The following is an 18,514-nucleotide window of genomic DNA, read 5'->3' on the forward strand; positions in this document are numbered from 1 at the left end:
GATGGCTCTTGGCACACCTCTTAGACTGCATGTGCCTCTCTGCCTCCCCTCCAGCAACTGTGTGGGTCAGGTGCACTGGTGAGACCTGGCCAGCCCTTGTGAAACTTAGGCTGGCCAAGACTGGCAATTGTTTATATAACAGGCAAATGTGGTGCCTCCTGACATTTGTTCTTTCCCATTCTTGCCTTTGGCCAGCCATTTGCAGATTCTTCTCTACCGATATGGAGTGGAGAGTGGTTGTTTTCATTATTTTTATATTGTTATTGCAAGCTGCTTTGATTCCTTTTAACAGAAAACAGGACCTGAATAGAAACTAAACTAGCACCATTACTTCATGCCCAGAAGCAGCAAAGCTTTAAATATCAGATACTGAAGGGCATTTGCCACCTTTGTTGTTTCTTGGAAGGTTATGAAGGTGAACCAGGGTTGGAGAACGTCTGTGCCCTTCCTAGGTCCCTTCTCAGAGCATCCACCACCCATGAACCCCTGCAGGTCTCTCTGCTCTGATCCGTTTCCAAGAGCAGATTAGTTGGAGGGGCACCATTTCAGCAAAATGGGTTAAGTCCCAGCAGGTGAAGATGCCTGGATGTTGCAGGACTTAAGCCTTACATAAAACAGGTGTTGGGATGAGAAGGCTCAGTCTGGCCTGACTAAAAGCAGCCCCTGCAGACCAACAGCCGCCAGTGTGATCTCTGTGCCAGAGGAGAGGAGCCGCTTGGCCTCAAGGGCTGGAAGGAGTTAGCCTCACCCCCCCACCCTGGGGCTCTAGCATGGAGAGGGGGGAGCTGCCAAGTGACTCTGATAAGCTGACACCAGCCTTTACCTTCAGTTTTGTAACCCCAGCTTAAGGCAACTTTCCAATTTATCTGTCCTCCGGTAAAAAATAAAACAGAGTTCTGTCTCATGGCATCTCAGACTTAAGAGAGTAAATATGGCTGAGGCAGGGGAGGATGAGAGAGAGAATGGTAAAGTGTGAGGCCAAGTGGCTATGAATTCACAAGCCTCTCGCCTTTCATGGCCTCCTGCCCCCACTATTTTCATGCTTTCCCTTTCTAGAACAATGTGCGTATTTGTACAGCCAGTAACTGAGAACAGCACTTTGTCGTCTGATGAAGGGGACTCTTGTCCACAAAAGCTCAGGCCGTGAGGAACCACCTCTCAGGCTTCAAAGGCGCCACTAGGCCTCTTTGCTTCCAAGAGGCTCTGCCACGGCTTCTTTATTCTGTCCCACCTTTAGAAAGGGTCACCATTTAGTCCAAACTTCCCACTGCCAGCTGCCCTCCAGATGTTTGGGCAGCTGTGCTGGCTGGGAATTGTAACCCAAAACATATGGAAGGCACCATGTTGGAGAAGGGCAGCTTCAGGTGTTCGTAGGAGGCAAGGTGTGGAATGGCCGCCTCCATCACTGTCCCTTGTCCTATTCAGAGACACAAACTCTCCTGTGGCAGCAGCAATGTTGAAGTTGGAAAACAGCCACAGGGGCCCCTCTAAAAGGCAGGATTGAAGTGGAATCCTCCTCCTGCTGCTCACACCCATCCCCACCCAACGTTCCCCTGAGGGAGGAAACACACAGGCGGCTCCAGAGTCCAGCACAGCCATTTTATTGGACTCCACTTGCTGCCTTAGATCCAGTCAGTGCACTTGATACAGAACCCAGCGGGAGCTCAGCAATCAAATCCCCAATTCATTTCTTGCCAGCAAGAAAGAAGGATGATAATAATAATAATAATAACAATAATAACATAATAATAATAATACACAGAAAGCTTATTTTCCTGGAAGAGTTTCAGAGAGAAGATGGAGGTTTTGGTGTAGGGCATAAATGGGGAGGCGGATGAGGATTGGCAGCACTTCAAGGGGGGAAGGAGGGAGGAACGCAATGGGGAGGGGGGTGTATGTGATGCACACGAGCGCACACACACAGACACACACACACACAGAAGTCCCTCCCAGCATGGCCAGGAGCCATCCTCTGTGGTGGCATCCTCCTCCTTTGGCCCTCCTTCATCCAGCCCACCCGAACTGGCAAAGTCCTTCAGGAGGACAGAAGAAAAAGGGAAGGGAAGTAGGGGCAACATTGCTGGCAAATGGGGGGGGGGGAGGAACAGGCAGGGAGAAGAGCATGGCTAGTTGACTCCTAAAAAGTGCATTTGCTGCCCAGGGAAACCCCTGGGCTTGCGGGGGAAAGGGATACAGAGCCTTCTCTATGTTACATTAAAATAGACTATTCTTAAAAAATATTTCAATTGCTATAAAAACCTCACCTCTTCAGGCTTGGCAGAGCTGGGATGCTTTGGAAGAGAAATGCATGCGGCTCCTCGGAAAGCGGTCCAGGGGGACTGGCCAGAAAGAGGCAGGCAGCTCACAGCCAGATGCAGGGGCTCCTTCCAATGTACAGGCCAGCAGGGACTCAAACCAAGCAGCTAGTCCATAAGGGGCAGGGCGAAAACAACATGGATAGTGCTAACGGAGAGGGATGCCTTCATAAAGGCAAAGCAAGAGCCCCATCAGCACCCCTTCTGGACCCACACCCAGCAGTTAGGAAAGACCAAGAGGGGGCGCTCTCAGCCCTGCCATGGGTGCAGTCCCACAACCTCAGTCACCTGGCCCACAGGAGAGGTGGTGAAATCAGTAGCTGCTTTTGGCATTGGTGCTCAGGAGTTGTCCTACCCCACTTGGTGTGTGTGTGTCTAATTTTTACCTCAGATTGGTGCTTGATCTGCACCTCCCCGCAGCCTGGCTCTGATTCCAAAACGGAGCTGGACTGGGAGGTGATGGGGTGGGAAGAGGCGGCCTTGGCCAGCCAACACTGTTGGACTCCTAGCCCAGGGAGGAGGAGAGGCAGCCAGGGGCCTTCCCTGGGCACCTGAAGAGGAGCTTGAGTCCAGGCCTGGGTCTGCTGCCCATTTGCAACTACAAAGCTTGCCACGTCAGCTTAAAGCAAAGGTAGCCACTAGCAAATGCAGGCCAGAGTTGGCTTTTTGGTCCCTCCCTGGCAGGAAAGGGGAAGCAGCATCCGGGAGCTCAGCTCAGACAGTCACAATCTGGGATGCCTCGACAGGCACAGCCAAGCAGCAGTTGGTGGCCGGGGCTTGGAAGCAGAGCAAAGGTGGCCGGGAGCAACATGGCTTCCATCTGAGTTGGCCTTAGGGGCAAGAAAGGTGGCCGTTGAAGCTGACCTGTTTAGGACAAGTAAACCTGCAGGGACCCACATGGCAAGACTCACGTGGGGAGCCTTGCTGGGGTGGTGGGAGAGAAAGGTTGCCCTTTGGCCACTGTAAAGGAGGTTGAAAGAATCTCCACCCACAACGCCTCTGTCAGCTTTAGGACCAGGGACATCCGTTTTGCCTCTGCGACAGGCACCCTTGGCCTCTAGCAGGGGGACATAGGAGGAAACAGGCCTCCATAGACCCACTGGCATCTCTCCAGCTGAGCTGCCCCAGAGCTCCCAGCGGAATCGGAACTGCCGATTTGCTGTTGTGAAGCTCTGGGCACACAAACACCCACACCCTGGTCTTGGGTGGAGATTTAGGTTAAGCATGCAGTGAACTAAGGGAGTGGGGCTGTGGCCTTTGGACAGCATCAGCTGGGACAAGGGGGGAGAGGGAGAGGAGCAGCCATTTCGTTCACCCGATTCAAGCAGATATACAGAGCGAGAGTCTAAATGCAATTCTCAGGCAGGTAGGCAGGCAGGTGGGTGGGCAGGATGGTGGCAGCCATTCACTGGGAGCAGAGGATGATGGGAATGGAGCGACCCGAGGCCCTCTGGCTGGGGGCCTTGCCCTTTCCACCAACGCCACCATCCCCCTCCTCGGCCCACATCCCTCTCTTTCAGATGCAGACGCACGGCTCAGATGACGTGGCAACAGTTGAACTGTCCCAGAGAGAGGAGGCTCTCCTTGGAGGCGGGCCGCATCCGGAACGCGAGGGCCTTCTCGCAGAGCGGGAATTGCAGGATCCGGTCCTTCAGGTTGGCGTTCTTGCCCTTGGCAGGGTCCAGCTTGATCACGTCTGCCAGGCCCTCACTGCCACTGCCGTTCCGGTGGCCGTCCTGCTTCGGTCTCTGGGGTGGTCCCATCTCAGGGCTTTTTCGGAATTGGCCTTCCGGGTCTGAGGCTGGGCTCATCCCAGCAGCTCTCTGGCCACAGCTGCCCTGAGCCAGAGTCTCATCGTCATTCTGTGGCCCGTGCTCTTTCTTCAAGAGTCTTTCTTCCTCCCCCTCTCCAGCGCCTCCTTTCCCTGGGGGGGTGTTGTTGTTGGCCTCTTCCTCCTTCCCTGGGGGCTGCTCCCTTCTGCCCACTGCCTCCAAGATGGCACTGCCCTTCCTCCTCTCCTCGCCGCCCATCCAAGAACTGCCTCTTGGGCCTCCTTCTGCTGGCATTTCTGGGCCCACCTCCTGTGGCAGGCAGAGGCTGCTGCCCACCTGAGTGCCCGTGCCTTCCTCCCGTTCGCCTTGCGGGCATGGAGGCCTCTGTGGCGCTGCCAGGGAGAGGCCACCCTCAGGCCCTTGAGGCTCCAGGCCGCCACGGGCCTTGGGGAATCCTGGGCCGAGAGCCTTCCCTGTTTTGTTGTGGGACGCAAGACTCCGGCAGAAGAGCAAGGAAGCCTTGGCACTCTGGAAGTCACTCATCTGCTCCTGGTTCAGGGAAGACGTCCTCCTGCGGAAAAGGCCAGGCTTCCCCTCCTCTTCTTCCTCCTCTTCCTCTTCCTCCTCCGAAATCTGCTGCAGAGCAGGGGTGCTCTTGGCAATGGGGGTCTCGATGAGTGAGGGCCGGATCAGGGCTCTGATGGGCTGCCCGCACCCGTGGAAGCTGGAAGGTGACTCGTCCTCCCCCAGCGCAGAGAAGGACAGAAGGGACTTTCCAGAATGCTCTGCAAAGGCCTCCAGGGCACTCTTGGTTGTGGGCAGTGGCTGAGGGCTTTTGCCTGCAGTGGGCAACGGTTGGCTGGGGTCCCCCACGGCACTGAAGGAGCTCCTGAGAGAAAGTGGCGAAAGGGAAGATGCTCAGAAAGCTGTGATAATGGTCAAAGCAAACCCCGGCCCCAAGAAGCCCAAGACTTGCCTGCTCTGGACGTGCTGCGCCAGGTTGTAGGCCAGGCTGGCCCCAGGACTCTGCTTCTCCTGCTTCTCCCGCAGGATCCTCTCAGCCAGCAGGAAGTAGGTGGCCGTCACGTGGTTGTAGCGGTTGGCCTCCAGGGCTCTGTGCAGAAGGGGACGCAAGGGACAGAAGTCAAGAGGACCCTCGGAGGACCCTGCAAGGAGCATGTAGAGGTGATACAAGGGCAAAGGAGGTGGGGAGGGGGAAGCAGCTTCAACTCCAGGAAGGACGAAAGAGGCAAGATGCCAAAAGCCTCTCCTGGCAGAAAACCCCCAATGCTCAGAGGGCACTCACTGCCAACAGGCTCGTCTCAACCAATGAGATGCTTCAGGTCAAAGAGGACCAGCCTATCCCAGCCTGAGGCCCTCCAAGGTTTTGGACTACAACTCCCATCAGCCCCAGCCAGCACAGCGGTGCTGGAAGTGACAAGCACTGGCTGGGTCTGATGGGAACTGTAGTCCAAATAATCTGAAAGGCCTCAGGCTAGCCAAAGCTGACCCAACCCAGGAGCGAAGGCAGGTGGCTCCAGGGCAGAAGTCCTCCACATGAGGAGGACTGCTGCATCACGGCTGTTGCAGCCTTCCTTATGACTCTTGAGGAGAGCAGCTCACAGCATCCGTTGAGGGGTTAGGAAAGAGGGCAGGGCTAGCCTGAGGAGGCAGCCCCCAAAGCACTTACTTCTAAGTAAGTCCTCTCTCCCTGCTCCCCACCACCACCACTTTCCTCCCAGCCAACCAGAGCCCCGTCAGATGGAAATTCAGATTCCTCCTCCCACCCTTGGGAGACTCACTCCTGGATGGTCTCTCGGTCTGCAATGTTGCCACACATCATGGCTTGGATGATGATGCCGTGCTCTTCCTCCGAGACCCGCCTGTGCGACGTCAGAGGCAGGAGGGAGCGGCTGGCAGGGGAGGGGTCCACACCTTGCAGCCACGGGTGGCTCTCAATCTGCTCCAAGGAGGCTCTCTTCTGGGGGTCCCGTTGCAGCATCTGGGCGATCAGGCTGTCCAACAGAAGGGGTGTATGGGGGGGGCAGAGTCAGGCGGAGGCCCTCAGATATCACATCTTTCCTGCTCCCCTCCTATGAAGCCCCACGCCACCCCAGCCCCCACACAGATAGGCAGCCCATGTGTTCATATGACTGTTGACATTGCTGGTCTCTAAGCGGGAGCAGCTGGGCCCTACAGGGCCTGCTGCTGCCTGGAGCTCAGTCAGCCTTAGCACCCCCCTCCTTCCTCACAGACAGAGGGAGCCTGGGGCAAAGGGGGGGCATGTGAAAGGGCACTGTGTCCCATCTCAGGCATGCCTGCTGACCTCCCACACCATTCCCCACAGGGAGCAGGCCCAGTCCCGGGGGAGGGGGCGAGGACGGAAGGATCCAGAACCCTCATTCTTCCCCAACCTTATGCCCACTAGGGTCTACTCTACAACAACCATGCTGCTTTGGGCAGAGCCTGGAGGGCACAGGGTCAGCAAAGGGGCAGGGCTACAATCTGGGGCAGGTAACCCAAGTGTCTTCTCTCTGTCTGGAGGGAGGAAGGAGGTGCAAGACCCGGTTGCCACACCTGGTGAGGGCAAGTGGGGTGGTGGAGGAACACCCTGCCTGCATGACAGGTGTGGGGGGAATGAGTTGGGAGTGGGGGTCTGGTCATACTCTGCACACTCGGAGGAGACATGAGGGGGGGTCTCGTAGCGACAGTCCAGGATCATGGTCAGCGTCTCGCTATCGTTGGCTTCCTGGAAAGGCGGGTGCCCACAGACCAGCATGTACAGGATGACTCCCAGGCTCCAGACATCTGGAGAAAGACAGAAAGCAGGAGAGGAACTGGGATCATTGGCCTGAAATAGAGAGACCCGCACACAAGCACTCCAACAAGTTCTTGGCTTTCCACCACAGCACCACTTTGTAAAACTAAGGCTGCTGCGGAAAAGGCAGGTAGCCTCAATGCCACAGAACCGTGAGGTGGATCAGAACCTCTCCTCAACCTCTACTGGATGTCTACTCAGTGTTCTATGGAGATCCTGCAAGTGTCAGACTAGGACCTGGGAGTTCCAGGCTCAAACCCCCACTCAGCCATGAAGCTCCCTTGGTGACCTTGGGCCACTCACTCACTCTCAGCCTAAACTACCTCAGAGGGTTGTCGTGATGACAGAATTCGGAAAAGGAAAAGCAAGTACACCGCCATGAGCTCCCTGGAGGGAAGAAGGTGGGGGATAAATGCCGTAAATGCAGGTGAGCATTCCCAAAGTTCACCAGCCCACCTCAGTTCCACAGCCCTGAACCAAAACCTTCCAACTTTTCTTTGATTTTCTCACTGAGATCAAGCTCAAACAACAAGTGACATTAATTGCAAGCATTTGATGAGCTGCATGGGGCCTTATAGGGCGGGACCAGCACTTTGAACTTGGCCTTGCAGCAGCTTGGCAGGCAGTGCAAATCCCACAAGCAAGGCGTTTTATGCTAGGGGGTCATTTGCCCCCACAAGCCCCTTGGCTGCCAATGTCTGCACCAGCTGCAGCCTCCAGATCAGTCCCAAGGGTAGTCCTACTTACACCTCATCCTGTATAATGTATACCTTCCAGCTCAGGACTAAGATGAAACCGTAAGCAAAAAAGCCTGTTATTTGCAAACCCCCCAAAAATGGGGGAAAGGAGAGAGGGGTGCCCAAGGACTTTGTCTGTCCTGGATTTGGGAGGGATGGAGGTGCAGGGCCAAGGAAGACGAGAGGAAAAGGAAGCAGCAGTGAAATGTGTGGAGGAGGCAACAGGAAAAGGCTCCTTCCATCGCCCTCTTGGCCTGAGAGCCAGAGCCCACCTTCCTGGCTGGATTCCAACTCCTCACCATCCTGGTGAATGGCTGGGATGCCGGCTGGAGGGAGGGGGAGCCCAACAATGTCTGGAGGGCCACAGATGATATTGTCTTTTGCCCCCTGCCCCCAACTCAAGAACCACCAAGATGAGCCCTGGGTTTGGGTTCTCTGCAGACGAGAGCAAGTTGGACTCTCCCAGCAGAGCTGGACAAGGCAGGGAAAGACGGCAGCCTGGAGAGGGGGGCGGGCAAAGCTCTTGGAGGCAGAGGAAAGGAGGGGACAGAGCACAGATGGCCCAGGAGATAAGCAGTGCGGTGGGGGCCTCAAATCCTTTGGAGCATAATCGGCTCAGGCAAGCTCTTGGCAAGAGCTGTTTCTTCCGCCTCCTGCTAGGCGCTTCTGCCCAAGTGGGTCAAAGGACCCCAAGGCCACCCAGGGGATCTTTCCAATTTTACCCTTGCATGCCCACCCGATATGCCTAAAGCTGTTCCCCATCCCACCCAGAAAGACTGCAACTGCAGCAACCCTCTCTGTTGTTCTGGCTTTTAGGGGGCACTGCTAAGCATTTAAATGACTCGGGGCACAGTTCATAGCACGCATTTGCATCAAACTTGCAAGTGCCACTTTATCAACACCTCCAGGAAACTATGGTATGTGCCTGGGTCTCCCTAGCTCTGAACCCAGGTTTAAAAACTAGGGAGGGGTGTGTGTGGAAGGAACAGGAAATGTCAGGTCCTGCTGTAAGAGAACTGAAACTCAGTCCCCCTCACAACACCCTTGACAGCACACTGCCATTAGGTGGATCCTACAGAAAGTGGGGGCGATTGTCTACTGACAGCTGCAGGCAGGTCCGAGATTTGCGAAGGATGTGCGCAGAGGTAGGAGTGTTGTTGGGACACTCCCTGGTTTCAACAGAACAGGTTGCAGGAGTAGCACTGCCATGCTTGTTGAAAGAGTCTTCTTACTTCCCTTTCCCAAATCAACAAGGAGAGAGACAATAATGGGCAACAGTCTCTCTCTCTCTCTCTCTCTCTCTCTCTCTCTCTCGTGTGTGTGTGTAAATCTCAGGGTGGAGAGGTGGCTGTAATATTAAAAACACCCACCCTCACTGTACAGCCCTCAGCTGTGGGATGAGCCATCTCTCCTCCTACCAGCAGCATCTGAAGGGCACATGAAGGTCCTTGGAAAGCAAAGGCTTCTCCTCCTCAGGTTTTTATTATTGTATGGGTTTTTTGGTTTTTTTAATGGTGAATGAATATTCACACAACTATCTGTGCATTCATTGCAACTATCACCATCATTCATTATTATTATCATCAACAAAACTGCTCCAGACATGGGGTCCCTTTGGTGTCATCACAGGTGCTCATCGCCACCACTGGGACTTGCTTTCTTTTGCAGAGCTAGGCCCTGGGGAGGAAAGGGCCCCTGAAATCAGCAGAGCCAGAGGTCCCCCTTCAAAGCAGATACCTGAGAGGCTGAACATGGATACACCCACCCAGACTTCAGGGCCCTACAGCATAGCTATGATCTTTCCCATCCAGACCAGTCTGAAGGCTGGCTATCTGGCTAATTATTTCAGGAGCAGAATATAGGCACATGCAAGGGAGATGCAGGCAGGGAGAGGGCCGCCCCTGCCACCCCATGGTGTCCCAGTAGTAGTTCAGGACTAGGGAAGCCCCTCCCTGCTGTGAGGAAGGCAGCAGTGCCTGAGGCAGAAGGGTGCTCTGGAATGCTGATGCAAGACTAAAACCGAATGCTTAACAAAGAACGTGGCCTGCAAAAGCTGCCCCCGGGTGAGAGATAGCAAAATATTGTGTGTGGCTTGTTCCTCATGTCACTTAGGGCATGTCCACAGTTCCTCTTTTTCCTGTGGCTTTCCACACAGAAAAACCACTCTTTAGTGCTCAGTTGGAGCAACAGCAATTTGGGTTTGCTCCAGATTGACATATGCTCTGATGCAGACTTAAAGAATGGAAAGGAGTGGGACAAGGGGAAAACAGCTTGGACCCATGCTTTCTAAGCATGGGAGAAGCCGAAGTGTGGGCCAGCCCATAAAGAGAGGGGCTTTGGGTGTGAGGGGCATGTGACTCCAGTGGCCTCCCCATCTCTACCACATCCTGTTCTTAACTGGCTAGGCTGCTTACAGCAAGTGGGTTCTCGCAGTTATTCTCAAATCCCTGTCAGCATGTGCTGACATTTGCAGTTGCCACATGGTGGGAATGAGGTGGACCTTGGACAGCCGACGGGGTGTGTGCGTCCACCACTTGTTACTGCAAGCAAGACTTGTTTGCCCACAAACCAATGACCCCATCGGTCAACCCAACTCCAGCCCACTCCCCCCACCCTCCAGCAACGGGCTGGGGCCCCAGGACCAGCTGCAAGTCCCTTCAATACAGGAAGCGAAGAAGCCACTTCTAAAAGGGGATACTGACAAGGGGCAAGGTGTCAATCTGTCTCACTTTCACACACATACACTGAGCTAGGACACAGGGACTCCAGGAAAAAAGCCCCCACCCCCTCCAGTTGCTGAGAACTGTAGAGCCAGGCCTTGCTTCGCCCACACATTTGCCTCAGTTTGACGGCTTGGCTGTGAAGAAAAATGAGAGGTTATCTCAGGCTCCTACACAGCCGGCTTTAAGAGGAGACAGGAAGCAGGAAGCAGACTGCCAGCATAGAGGAGCAGCCGCTGCTCCAAGGGTGCTTATAAATAGCAGCCGAAGGGGTGCTGCTATGCAGTCAAGGTCCTCATTGCTGCAGGTGGCCAGGAGGGGGAGCAGCAGGGAGGAGAAATCAGCCACTGGGGGACTTGAGGGTGGGGTGATGGATGCACAGGGGGCGGGGGCAGAGAAGGAGAACACCAGCTGTTCTGAAACAGAGCATTTTCCTTCTAAGGAGCAGAGCAGCAAGTTGCTGTTCACGGGTAGCTGGGCTCCCAGCAGTCAGGGGCGTAAAGAAAGTTCTCAGCTGCCAGGAGGGCTTGCAGCTGTCTGTAACGTAGTCAGGGCCCTCAACTAAAGGGTGGAAGAAGGAGGAAGTGGATGCAAATCTGCAACGTTCTCAGAACAGGCACATGGCCTCAAAGGTGCAGGATGCTGCGATTTCAGCTTTTGGTTCCTCTTGGAACTTTGCATTAAGATTTGTATATGGTTGAAGAGGCAACAGGTGCTGCTCACACAGACATCAACCCCACTGCCCTCATGTTGTCATATCTGGTATCTTTATGTGCACTGCGGCCAGCAAAACCAACACACACACACACACACACACACACACACACACACACACACTCTTCACAAACACCCCCTGCAAAGCCCAGGGGCTAGCAAGGCCATGAGCTCCCCTGGAGGCAGCAGGGTGAAACCTAGAGCATCTTGCACTGGCTCAGCTCCAAATAGCACAATAGGCTCAATGAGAGAAGCAGCTCCATTCAGTTCAGGTCCTGTTCTCACTGGGCCAGTCTTCCCATTAGGCAGAGCGAGTGGGGCCACAGATGCAGCAGCAGCTCCCTGGCTCTTCCACCTGAGGCCTCCACTTTTGCCAATCCCCTTTGGGTGCCATCCAGACAGAGCTCTCTGTGCACCCTTGTAAGCTAGCTCTGCTGCCCTCCTACGCAGTGGAGAACAGGTGGAAGGAAGAGTCGGCCGCCGCCACTCTGAGCAGCTCCTGTGTGTGGCATGGGAGGGTGCCAGAGTCAGCAGGGTGTCTTGGGCCGCCAACTCTATGGTTCTTGATGTCCTCTTTCAAACCTAAACCAAGTGTTACTCAATGGCTCAGTTGCCCCATTTGAGGGGACGAGCACAGCAGGAACCCACCATGGCATCCTCCTCAAGCCTTTTAGGGATCCCACTGGCCTCAAGCTGCTGGATGAACTCTCTTGCAGGCTAGGAAGCCATCACCTTTCACAGTTTAGGGTCTGCCTAGGCAGAGGGCTCCCTTTGTACACTGCACTGCTCAACAAGCATATTTTTGTTTTACGCATGGTAGAAATGTTAGGGTGGGGACGGGGGAAAAGGCTTCCCAAAGCTGCAGAAACCTTTCTAATTTTCCAGCCCATTCTCAAGGCTTCTGGCCTCCTGGTCAGTGGACCAGTTTGGCAAGCTGCAGAAATGGCTGGCTCTCATACGCACTCAGCTCGTTATTCCCAGAGCCTGAAAGAGAGATCCTTGGCTGTCTGAAGTAGTGGCCATTCTCCTCCTCATGGCTCCGGGACCATTGAAGAAAAAAACAACAACACTCTGCTGGGCAGGCAGGAAATCCCACCCATTTCCCTCTGACCTCACCTCTTCCTTCCCAGAGCACCATTTCTCACTTCCCAGGTCAAGCGGCTGCCTTGGCAAAGGAAAAGAGGTGGGGGGGCAGGAAGGATGGAGCAAAGGAAGCAGGCGAGGGTGCTCAGGCCCTCTGGCAACAACTGTCTAGGAAAGGCTGCAAAATGCCAACAATCCAGCCCTGTTCAAGGAGTGGGAGAGGCAGTCAGAACAGCAGTCTCTCTCACCCCCTCTCTTTCTAGAAGCAGCTAATCCAACCCCCCCTCTCCTCCGCAATTTACTGAACAGCACCACAGGAATGGTAAGAGAAAACCAAGCAAATGCCACAGGTGACTCACAGGGCTCCCTACAAACACACACACTGTTCTGCTGCAGGCTACCAGGGTGCCCTGTATGCCAAGGAGCAGCATGGCATGAAAAGGGCAGCAGCTAATGGGGCAAGGCCACCAGCAGACCAGCAGGCCAAGGGTCAGCTGAGCAACAGGGTGTGAGGCCCAACAGGCCTGAGTGCCCTGTGCTGTGCAGCCCATGCTCTGGGTCACAGGAGGGTGTGGCCATGGGGATGCCAGCCGGGAGAAGCCACAGCCTGGAGGCAGGCTCTGCACCTGTCAACAAGCTCTGCTCTTTCCTGCTAGCAGCCGCAACCAAAAGTTCTAAGCAGGCAAGCAAACAGGCATATACGCACACACACACACACACACACACACACACACACACACACACAAACCTCCCTCTCACTCACCACATCCTGCCCTGCCCAGGCCTCTTCTCTAGCTCAGGCAGTCTTTGGAGGTGGGGAGGGGGTCTGGCCAGGCACACAACTCACACTAGACATTTATTCCTGGCTGGGCCCTCACTCGCCTCCTCTCTTGCATTCCTACGGAAGCAGTCACCAAGAATGGCCAGATATTGTTGAACCCGAGTCAAGCTACCTGTTGCCAACATGAGACTCAAGCCAAGTTGGAGGGCTCAGAAAAGAACAGGATGGGTGAGTGATTACTTCCTTCAGCAGCCCCCCCCCCCACATGCCTGCCCCCACCCTTTAAGGGAAAAGGCCACAACACCAAACCATCCTGGGCCTACATTGTAGACTGTCATCATTTTGCTTCCTTTGGCTCTGGGGGTTGTTTGTTCATTAACATTGGAGATTTTTGAGAATCAGAAAATGACCTGAATTTTTGGATGGTATTGCATCATGCACCATAGTGAAAATCCTTTTTTTAAAATGGGGAAGAGGGTTCTGTTTGTTCTCTGTTTTGAAATAATCCATACCTTCTCCTCTAAATGTATTTACAGAGATTGAATTAACCACCAAAATGGTGACAACATGGCAGAAACTTCTATCCTCCTAACCTTTATCTGTTGCCCATATTTTGAAGGCTGACTGCCCTTTTCAAAATCTGGGGAGGGCCGCACAAGTTCTCCTATTACAACTTGCAGATATACTACAAATGTTGCTGCGTTGTTGTTCCACTGTGGAATCCGTGTGGGCAATGCCACATTTAGAGAATATATTTATGTCCTACACAAACACAACTACTGCCACTGGATTAAACTCCACCCTAATATGTCAAAGGCTCATGATAATCCAAGGCCGAAATATGAGCCCTGCTGGATCACACCAAAGGGCCATTTCATGAGCTTGGCCTCTTGCTTTCTCTGTCAAATCCACAAGGAGGACATGAAGGCCTCCCTCTGTTGTGGCATAGCTCCAGCCTCTGGTATCAGGTGTTTTGGACTACAACTCCCATCAACCCCAGCCAGCATGGCCAATGACCAGGGATGATGGAACCTTTAGCCCAAAACATACTAGAGGGCAGGTTGGCAAGCCAGAGAAGGCTGGATAGCTCAGTTGGTTAGAGCGTGGTGCTGGTAACACCAAGGCTGCAGGTTCAATTTCCGTATGGGAGAGCTGCATATTTCTGCACTGCAGGGGGTTGGACTACATGATCCTCAGAGTCCCTTCCAACTCTACAATTCTTCTAGGCCTTTTACGACATCATCTGGTCTCCCCGAAGGACCAAGGCTGTTGTGTGGCAAGCCCTGTCCTGTGAAACTCCACACCTGGGGAAGTGTGGCAGAAACTGTCCCTGCTTTCTCTCCGACATCTTTTGATAACTGCATTGCTGGGTCAGGCCTTCAGAATACACATTTCCTTTTAACCAACCAGCGTTCACCAATGCTTTCAATTATGTTTTATACATGTTTATAGACTGTTTTGTGTATTTTACATGCCGTAAGCCGCCCTGCTATATTTTTCGAAAGAGCAGGTTATCCAGTTTCAAATAAAATAATAAATAAGGTGCAGTAGGTCTCAGGATGTCCCTCTCTGCCTCTTGCCAACTCTTCCCCCTTCGAAAGGCCACCAGAGCACACACCCACACCCCAGCTCTTACCGACAGCAGGAGCATCGTATTCGTCCCCCAGCAGGATCTCTGGGGCAGAGTAGGCCAAGGAGCCACAGCTGGTGGTTAGCATGGTGCCTGGCTGGAAGCAGTTGCTGAAGCCAAAGTCTGTGAGCTTCACCACGCCCTGCTCTTGGAAGAAGACCACGTTCTCAGGCTTGAGGTCCCGGTGGACCACGTGGAGGCGGTGGCAGTAGGAGATGGCGTGGACAATCTGGGCGAAGTAGTGCTTGGCCTTCTCCTCCCCCAGGCCTCCCTCATGCTGCATGATGTGGTCGAACATATCCCCGCCGTCGCCCAGCTCCAGGATGAGGTAGAGCTTGGCGTGGGTGTCGATGACCTCATACAGGCGGACCACGTTGGGGTGCTGCACCAGCTTCATGCAGCGGACCTCTTGCAGGAGGTGAGCGGCCGCCCCGCCATCCAGCTTGCTCTTGTCAATCACCTTGACAGCCACCCGCTCCCCCGTGAAGACATGCCGGGCCAGCTTCACCACCGCAAAGTGGCCCTTGCCCAAAGTGCGCTCCAGGTCATAGAGGCCAGCAATCTTCCCTTCCGAGAAAGCCCGGGCGCCGGCAGCCATGTCCACAACAGCCTCCGCCTCACAGGAGTCTCGGCATGGAGGTGGGGACTGCAAAGAGAAGACGCAGAGTGAACGGAGGGAGGGGAAGCCTTCTCTATGGCCCTCTTCAAGCACACGACATGGGAGGGAAAGGCTTTCAGGAATTTTGGGACTGCAAAGCGTATCCTAAAGGAGCCCTGGCCCAGAGGACTCATACATGCATGCATGCAAGCCAAGCCTTACAGGTTCCTTACGAATCTGCACATTTCTACTCGAATTGGCATTGGCACCTTTCAGCTGAAAAGCCTAGTGGCAGCGAGAGGGACAGCAAAAGCCATGCCCTGGCCTTCATCTGAGGGGCTGATACGGCTTCCTCAGACTGTTTCGGTGATGCCACTGCCCCACCTCGATACATTCTGGAAGCAATCCTTTTTTTTTATAACAGCCCTGCCACACAGAAATGCTCACCACAGTTAAAAAAGGAATACGTATTTCAGTAAGAAAAAGGACCGATTTTAAGATGTTTCCCACAGATACTTTACATACATTTCCTAAAGTTTAGGACCTAAACAATGAGGCTAATCCAGCTGCTAACCCATATTAAGGGGGCTGCCAGATGGTCAGTATTTTGCAGGAGACACCCAAGCACAAACCAGAATGCGAAGTTTATACAAGGAAAGAGAATTCAAGAGCTCTGTCACCTGAGCACAACAAACGCTTTAAGAAAGGATCTTGACTTTCTGTGGTTTGGAAAATGACGGGTGGGGGGGGATGCACTGGAAAGCTGGGGGAGGACAAATGATCAATGGGAAGCTGTTTTTAAACTCCTCAAGCAAACCAGGGTAAGGGGATGCTGAACTGACTGGAGACAAACCCACTGTGTAAAATTTGTGCAGGAAATCACAAAGAAAGCCTAAAAGGGCCCCAATTGACAGCTAAAGGGTGTTCCTCACTGTCTCAACCAGGCCTTGCAACACTTGGTTGATCTCATTTAGTGTTCCTGGCTCCCCCCCCCCCCACTAAAGCAATAGCCTTATTAAAAAATATATAAAAATAAAATATTTATATACCACTGTATCATAAGAAAAATCAAAGCAGTTTACAATAATATCACTACAGAACTGAAACAAAATTTAGAATCGAAGACCAAGTATTTATTATGGAAAGAGGTGCTCTTAATAGCCTGCAAATGCAACCTGGCATCATAGGAAACTTTTCAGCAGGCATTTAAAGGCTGAAGCCAAAGGGGCACCAGCGGAATCTCTCCTGGCAGAGCCTGGCACTCCAGGATCTATTTCACTTGCTGTCAGATAAGCCTCACCAACTCAGGAGACGCCAACAACACGCCTGCAAATGATGCCAGGGAGCTGGGAGTAGAGGGCTGAGGACGTCCCTGGGGTACCCTGGCCCTACGTTGTGCAGGGCTTCCAAAGTTAACACAAGGGCCTGAACCCAGCTGGGCAGGAACTGGGCAGCCATCACAGGGTCCTTCTTGCAACCAGCAGCCATGACAGGATGGGAGAGAGAGCAAAGCCTGGGGAGTCGTTCCGGGATTTGCACCCGATTGGGGTTTCTCTTCTCCTTTTTCCAGGCTGGCTTCGCTCGGCCTTGGCGCAGCCACCCCGTCTCTAAAGAAGATAGAAATTAAATCCGCCTCCCCCCCACCGCCCGTAAGGAGGCCTAAGAGCAGCTGGCTTTTAATCAGGCGGGGACGGACCCATTGCAAGCTCGGAAAGGGGGGTCCCGGCGATACTGCGTGTCCCCGGCCAAGGTCTAACCCGCCGGCGACACCAGGCTCCTGCATCCTAACCAAGTGATTTTGGCAAGGGGCTGTTTGAATAAGAAGATTGCGGGGGGCGGACACTAGTCTTTCTCTCGCAAGTGGATTTTTATTTTTATCTCTCCTGATTGGGGGAGGGAGAGAGGGGGTTGCTCGGCTTGCGGAAGGTCCGCAGCATATCCAGGTCGCCTGGGGGAGCCGCTGCCCAGCACCCGGAGCCAGGGGGACCCCGATGGCCCGGCTCGCCTCCGGGCGCCCTAAATCTGCCTGTGCCTGCTGCAGGACGATCATGCGGCGGGAGAAAAGCCGTGCGGGCGGGGGGAAGCTCTGGTGGGGGCCGCCCCAGGACTTGCTGTGCAGGGCCATAGCGGGGGTGGCGAGGGGGGGCGCCTGCCCAGCGACAAGGAGCGGGACGGAGTTGCTGCCCACCCCCAGCTGCCAGGATGGGCCGTGCGCAGAGTGCCCCTGAGCGCGTGCAGAGTGCCCCTCTTCCCGAGGCGCCGCCCGGGGCTGAGTCGCTCTCGGGACCCCAGTTTAGAAGTCCCCGCCGCCTCGGGGTAGTCGGTGCAAGGCGAGGGGCAGGCGGAGCCCGGCAAACAGAGAGGGGGCGCTGCTGCCACCGCTGCAGCTTCGGCCTGCTCCTGCTCCTGGTCGTACTGAAGATCGGGGGGGGGCATCGGGGGGATCTGCAAGGGGCCGGAGCGATGGGCGTGGGGGTAGGGGGTCTATCCGGAGAGGCTTTGCTCCACAGGCCCTCGAAGCCACTCACCGGGCGGGCGACGCGGCTCTTCTTCCTCCTGCTGCTGCTACTGCAGCTGGTGCTCCTCGGGGCGGGCGGGAGTTCCGCGGGCGGCGGGTGACGTCAAGGAGCTCCGCGGCGGCTTCTTAAAGGGGCTCGAGACGCGAGGGGAGCCGAGCCAGAGCAGCCGCGGAGCAAGAGAGCGGAAGGAAGAGGGAGGAGAGCAACAGCGGCCGCAGCGCCCCCGCTCCCGCATCTCTTCTCCGGCCTCCGCTCAGCTCGCCTGCCAGCTTGCAAACAGGCCCCGGGGCGGGGGGGGGGGGGGGCTGAGGATCAACATCATCCCTCGTAGGAGGGCACACAGATGGTTACAGGCGCTCAGGGCACCGCAAAGCAGCAAAGCCCTCCATCCCCAGTCCAGATGGGATTTGAGTTTCAAATGCGAATCGGCACATGCTCAGAGGCATGGCAAAACCCTATTTTGTCGATCTGTTGCGCCAACGTCTCAGAAACGTAGTAGAAGCCATTGGAGAGCGCTTGGTGGCCCAAGCAACACTTTTGGGGAGGGTCTCGCAGGGGGTCTTGCTTGTCGACCTTCCCAGGCTCCCCACGGGCTAATCGTAGGATGGGAAGGGGCTGATTTAGAGCGGCCTGCGGGTGGCATCTGGGGCCTTGGCATTGGAGCTAGACACAGGACCCCCTTGCTTAGATCCTGAGCGGGCAAAGCGCCAGTTCCGAAAGTCCAGCCGAACCGAGAGCGCCTCGGGCTTCCCTTATACTGTATTTGGGTTGCCTCCTTCCCCCATTCTGTAGTCCCAGGGAAAAGGAGGGAGGAGGGAGTCCCTGCA

At 54.8% G+C, this 18,514-nt stretch overlaps 1 protein-coding gene across 1 annotated transcript; it reads right to left on the bottom strand.

Annotated features, from left to right (window-relative positions):
* Nucleotides 1-1,585: 1,585 nt before the first annotated feature.
* Nucleotides 1,586-17,923, bottom strand: LOC114601882 (serine/threonine-protein kinase SIK1-like). The gene is made up of 6 exons (XM_028739484.2): nucleotides 17,697-17,923; nucleotides 14,577-15,216; nucleotides 6,754-6,895; nucleotides 5,890-6,102; nucleotides 5,064-5,201; nucleotides 1,586-4,976 (listed from the first exon to the last, which is right to left on the bottom strand). Exons 2-6 carry the CDS (start codon nucleotides 15,166-15,168, stop codon nucleotides 3,851-3,853), a joined length of 2,211 nt encoding a protein of 736 aa, XP_028595317.2. The 5' UTR covers nucleotides 15,169-15,216; nucleotides 17,697-17,923; the 3' UTR covers nucleotides 1,586-3,850.
* Nucleotides 17,924-18,514: the final 591 nt, after the last annotated feature.

The sequence above is a fragment of the Podarcis muralis genome, chromosome 7 (assembly GCF_964188315.1).
Source record: "Podarcis muralis chromosome 7, rPodMur119.hap1.1, whole genome shotgun sequence".
Taxonomy (NCBI): Eukaryota; Metazoa; Chordata; class Lepidosauria; order Squamata; family Lacertidae; genus Podarcis; species Podarcis muralis.